The 5,990-nt window shown below is 38.3% G+C and overlaps 1 protein-coding gene across 1 annotated transcript; it reads left to right on the forward strand.

Annotated features, from left to right (window-relative positions):
• Positions 1-1,464: 1,464 nt before the first annotated feature.
• LOC110681296 (trichohyalin-like) lies at positions 1,465-2,657 on the forward strand. The gene is made up of 3 exons (XM_021857056.1): positions 1,465-2,032; positions 2,093-2,179; positions 2,248-2,657. The coding sequence occupies exons 1-3, from the start codon at positions 1,475-1,477 to the stop codon at positions 2,611-2,613; spliced, it is 1,011 nt and encodes a 336-aa protein (XP_021712748.1). The 5' UTR covers positions 1,465-1,474; the 3' UTR covers positions 2,614-2,657.
• Positions 2,658-5,990: the final 3,333 nt, after the last annotated feature.

Consider the following 5,990-nt stretch of genomic DNA (forward strand, 5'->3'; position numbering starts at 1 on the left):
TAAGAAACCATTGTGTGATAGTTTCCACGAGACGGTTGGTAGGTTGAAGTCACCTAAAACGAGAACCTCATCGACAGGTGAAGCAGTATCGATAACATTGTCCGTATTCGTTGACCTGTAGTTTTCCGGTACGAACTCTTCAACACTGTTTCAGCGCGTTGACAGTGTGAAAGATCTTGGAGTGATTCTTGATCCACAACTCACTTCTAAGCACCACGTAGTACGTAGTTGCGAGGGCATCGAGGACATTGGACTTTATATTTCGCGTTGCCAAAGATTTTACTAGCGTACATTTTCTAAAGTCCCTGTACTGCTCCCTGGTTCGATCAACACTTGAATACTGCAGTGTAGTCTGGAATTCCTACTACCAGAATGGCACTGACAGGATTGAATCAGTACGGCATCGCTTTATTCGCTTTGCTCTCCGTCGGCTTCCATGGCGAAATCCACTTCGGTTGCCGAGTTACAGTAGTCGGTGCCAACTAATTGATCTCGAGACTCTTCAGCTATGCACGACCTATGGTTGTAGCTGACACATTGCAGAGGAGAATCGACTGTCCTGTACTTTTGCAGTCACTCGGTTTGAATGTCCACCCAAGAGTATTACGAAACAATACGATGCTTCGACTTCCGTTCCGGAGAACGAACTTTGGACAACAGAGCGCCTATATTGGCATCAAACAAGGGTTTAACAGGGTCGCTTCATTTTTCGACTTTCCCGTTGTTTTTTCATCGTTGATTGTGATTTTGTTAGTAATTGCTTCATATTTGTTAAACTAGAATAAGATATACTTAAGTTATACATCATTGGGACCTGTTTTGTTTGATATCATGTTTGATGTCATCCAATAAATCTTCGTGGAACTTTATTTTAGAAAGTGGTGTTTTGATATGAACAAATCTATGTGATTCACTGGAGATAAATATTGTCTTATATTGTTAAGAAAATTTAATTGAGTTTTATTAAGGGAGTACGTAAAACTCAATTTTCTTTCCAAAACTTCAGAAAAATCCATTCAAATTTTGCTATATTATCGTGCTTTGAATTCACTATCGCTATCAAAATTACGCCGATGGTGCCAAAGAGATTCAATGACAACAATAATCTATCTTCTATATAAATAAAAATGGAATCGTGTTTGTATGTCACGAAATGGCTTCCGAACGGGTCAACGGATTTGAATGATTATATTTCCGTTTTATTCGTCGGAACACGTCGGAACAGTGTTTGTGTGTATAAAAATCCCAGGATATTCACCGGGAAAGTCGGAAAAACAAGCGTGAAAGGAACCGTCATTTTGTATGGGACGATTCATAGCGTTTTTGAACAGCCTACTTGATGGCAAGACGAAGTTTGCCGGGAACACTAGTCGAAAATAAATCAATAGGTATAAAAGTAGCCATGCTAATTACAGTTATTTTTGCTTTTAAATTAGTTAGTATAAAAACATCAGTCAGCAGAAAGAATTTGTGTATGCACAGCACGAGAGTACGATGCGCACTGAACATTGGGAAGAGTGATATTGGCAATAGTCAATGTCATAGTCATTTGATATTCATGATATTCAACGACATTGAGCACAGTGTATATTATTCTTTGCAGCTCGATCGTGAATTAAACGATAAACGAAAACGCGTATCCATGGAATGCCAAACCTTGCTGGATATCAAGGACCAAATGAAAGAACGAACCCTACGATTGGAGAAGGAGAAGGTTGAACAACAGGAAGCACGCTGTACATCACTTCCATTCCCCGAAGGCGATCCGAAGTTGATTCAGATGAAAAAAAGTGATTTGGCGGAAAAACTTAAGGAGCAAATGGCCACAAACATTATGTTACAGAGGAAACGGGCGGATCAAGAACGCGATTTAGTGAAAGTATTTAACGAAGGCATGGAACAGGAATTAGCTCGGGAAAAGGCAACTCGTGATGCGGAGAAACAAACGTTGAAGAAACAAATTGATCAGTATTACAAATATTCAAAGCACATTGAAAAACAACGTTCGGTCGATGAAGCTAAAATAGATAAGGTAGAATTTGTATTAGAAGTATTTGAACTATATTTCAAATGTTTTTTTTTTAAATTCTAGCTTATAAATGATGTGCGACAACAATACGACAAAAAAGAAGTGGAAAATTGTAACGAAACACTAAAAAAACGCTGGGGATTAGCAGATGTAAGTATTCTCATCATAAAAAGTCATAGAAATTCTAAAGTATTCCGCCTATCCTTTATACATTATAGAGTGTCTACGAGACCCAGCGAATGCAAATAGCGGAAATGGAAAAACTGCGCCGCAAACAGGAAGAGGATAAAATATTAGAGGGAGCCCGTGAGCGACAACTGTACGAAAATCATCTCCAGAAGAGCATTGAGGCAAATCAAAGGATGCAAACTGCGGTTAAAAAGTATCGTGAAACGCTAAAAGAACAAATCAAATCGGCAACATTAGAACGCGAACGATGTAAGCGGCATGATCAAACACAGACTAACCGCCTGGTGGAAGCTAACATAAAAGATCTAGATTTCGTGCAGAGCTACGTGAAAGGATCGTTCGAGAGCCATTTCAAAAAGCATCCCAATACGGCATTGATGAGAAAGAAGTACTGAAGTTAATTAAAAATAGATAAATGAAATAAAATATTGGCTTTGTATATCACCTTGTTTATTATACTGGCGTATACTGCCCATACTCGCAATACAGTCCCATTATGAAAATCGTCATGACGAGAAAAACGCTTCTAAACATATTTGCAAACGTGTTCGTTCCACTGCTGCTGATAGCAATAAATCGTGGTAGCATTACTCTACACACTATCATTACAATATCATAAAATCGTCAACAACTGTAACACGGTTAAAATGGTTGTTTTTGAAGTCCAAATCTGGGACACAAGCCAATGGGACTAGTTATCCGAGAACTTCTCTAGCAAACCACAAATATACCTGCATACCAGTCCCATTCCTTGGGACTCGCTTACTTTGTTATCACGCACGTTGACACATTATTATTGAAGTTTTCAATTGATCATAAGGCATTCTTCCTTCTGAAACTTCTAGTAGGGAAAGTGTACCAATTATGGCTATAGTGGTTCCCTATTTGGCCATATGTGCTTTCTCAAAAACTTTCGCATTTTGAATATTTTTTAATGTTTTAACATCAAGTTTCATTTGATATCAAACTACTAAAACACAAAGAATGATTAAAAATTTGAAAACAATCAAATTATCACGTATGGCGAAATAGGGAACCATTATGTCCATAACTGGTACACCTACCCTACTCGCATGTTTTAATAGAAAATTTACTTCTAAGTTATATTCGTACATTATACAATGATATATTGAGAATATATATATATATATATATATATATATATATATATATATATATATATATATATATATATATATATATATATATATATATATATATATATATATATATATATATATTAATATATTAAAAAATTTATTTGTCTGTTTCTATCGGCCGCTTGATTGAATCCACCCACAGCACAGGAACGTTGGATTTGAACCATACCGAGGAATACAATAATAATAATTGTTTTTGCCAGTAGCTCATGCGCCACTTCCTCAACCGAGGGAGACTGCTGGTGCTATTATACGACAAATCTTAAACCCATTCGCTGATTTAACTTACCTGATAATTTCCCCGGTAAACCAAGAAAACTCTTCAATCTACTTTTCCAATTCACCAATTCGATTAATTAATATTAAAATTAAAAAAAGAACACTCCAATAAGGATTTTAACCAATGTAAAAACGTTAATGGTGTGCCTTATAATGGGACCTTTGCACGAGATTAGCACTAGCATTAAGCATTTCGCACAAATTCGTAGGTGGTACAGTCCTAGACCATTGTATGCCTTCTTCCCGTCCGTTACCAAAGTCAGAAATTTGGGACTAACCTCTAACTCTTAGACAAAATTGACGCATCCTCCAACAGTCGAGAGCTGCCCTGGCCATGTCCTTGTGAAAAGAATGATTGATTGAGCACCTACTTAAGGTGAAACATCTCGGAATCCAAAGAATGGTACCTGTACAATGGCCGACTTGTGCCTCTACTCACGTTTTCAAAGGCACTAAACTGGAGAAATAGTTGGCAAACGTTTCTGATCTTCTTATTTTAAGCTTTCTGCTAATGCACTATGCCAAAATAAAAAGTGCACTGTTGTTGGATACTTCCTTCGCGAGATTTGTGCCTTTGAAGTTTTAGTGCAATCTTAGAAGTTGATTCTAAACTGTTTCACCTTAAGAAAGATGCAGAGTACTCTACGACCTCTCATAGGTGTTAAGGGATCTTGTGGAATGTTGATGGAAAGGGTAGTGCCATGGAATACGTTCGGTAGACGTTCTGGCCGACAAATAGTTAATATTTACGCATTGTGATCATGCGCTGCTGATCAGAACAAACTCACCAAATTCCTTTTTGGAAATTGCAATCCGTCGCTCCTCAAACAATGAAGAATCGCGTAAGCCGTAACTTAGCACTGCCCATCAAAATGCACAAACCGCACGAAAAATCGACAAAAACTCCAATTCATAATCAATCCCGAACCGAGCATCCACGAACCAGACGCGCGAAATGAATTCAATTGCTGTAGCCATCACAGAGCACTCTCGAGCAAAACGCAAGCAAATCGAATAAAAGAAGAAAAACAATTCAGTGCGCATCGTACCTTCGTGCTGTGCGTACACGAATTCTCTCTGCTCTTGGAAGTTTTCTTAAAAACTACCTAAAGCAATAAAACAGTACTTTTCAGTGCTACACAAACAGTACTTTTCAGTGCTAAAATTAAAAACGGTACTTTTCAGTGCTACTTAAACAGTACTTTTCAGTACTATTTTTTCTACTATTGATCCCTTTACGATCCTTGTTTGGACCCGTGCCTTCGATTTTTCGTTGGACCCGTTGGCGAAAGCTAGCGGTGGTAATCCTTCTTGGACACCGTCTTGGGAAAAAACCTCTCGAAGGTCACGTCTTTCTCGTTTATTAACTAAACATGGTATCAACAACTAACAAAAGGAAGGGTGAATCTCTGAATTCACTACTTCCTTCCAAAAAAGTGGGTTTTAAAACTGTCACTACACGTGGCAAGAATGGAAGAAAGGACGCTTCCCCGGAATGCGAAGTTTCTTCCAAGGGTGAAATGAATAATTGTATTGAAATGAGCAATCAGTTCGATGCTCTAGACAAATTTTCCGAACACCAAATCGAAGCAGCCTCTAGCCCAGGCTCTTTGATTCAAGTGAGGAAGCAAAGAGTGCCGCCTATCGTGGTCAGTTGTTCCGAATTTGGGGGATTTAGGCAGGAGATCTTGAACTCCATTAGGGGAATCAAGGTTTCCTTCCAAATCGCAAAGAAAGGAGACTGTCGCGTTTGGCCGGAAACTCTTAAAGATCGCGAACTTCTTCTCAGATATCTTGAAGAGAAGAAGCACAATTTTTTTACTTATGACGACAAAACTGAACGTTTGTTCAAAGTCGTCTTGAAAGGTCTCTCAAGTGACTATAAGTCACCTGAAGAGATCAAAAATGGAATAAATGATTTACTTGGATTTTTCCCAGTCCAAGTAATCATTATGAAAAAGAGAACCCAATCTGGCATTGTTCGGAAAGGGCTTTCTCAAGAATATTATTTAGTTCACTTTAACAAAAAAGAACTAAATAATATTAAAGCTTTAGAAAAAGCTAAACTTATGTTCGATGTCCGTGTGACGTGGGAACATTTCCAGAAACCTGGAGGAAATTACCAGAACCCCACTCAGTGCCGTCGGTGCCAAAAGTGGGGTCATGGTACAAAAAATTGTCGCATGGATGCTAAATGCATGATTTGCGGAGGTTCTTCTCACGCTAAGGACGACTGTCCTGTGAAAGAAGATACCAGAAAATTTCAATGCGCCAATTGCAAGGGCCCTCACAAAGCTAACTTTTGGGAATGCATTTCACGCAAAAGAGTCGTT

The sequence above is a fragment of the Aedes aegypti genome, unplaced genomic scaffold, assembly GCF_002204515.2.
Source record: "Aedes aegypti strain LVP_AGWG unplaced genomic scaffold, AaegL5.0 Primary Assembly AGWG_AaegL5_hic_scaff_679_PBJ_arrow, whole genome shotgun sequence".
NCBI lineage: Eukaryota > Metazoa > Arthropoda > Insecta > Diptera > Culicidae > Aedes > Aedes aegypti.

Coding starts and splice junctions, on each gene's coding strand:
- LOC110681296 (XM_021857056.1), top strand. CDS start 1,475: ATGCACAGCACGAGAGTACGATGCGCACTGAACATTGGGAAGAGTGAT. Junction 2,033..2,092: donor ATGAAGCTAAAATAGATAAG/GTAGAATTTGTA, acceptor TTTAAATTCTAG/CTTATAAATGATGTGCGACA. Junction 2,180..2,247: donor AACGCTGGGGATTAGCAGAT/GTAAGTATTCTC, acceptor TATACATTATAG/AGTGTCTACGAGACCCAGCG.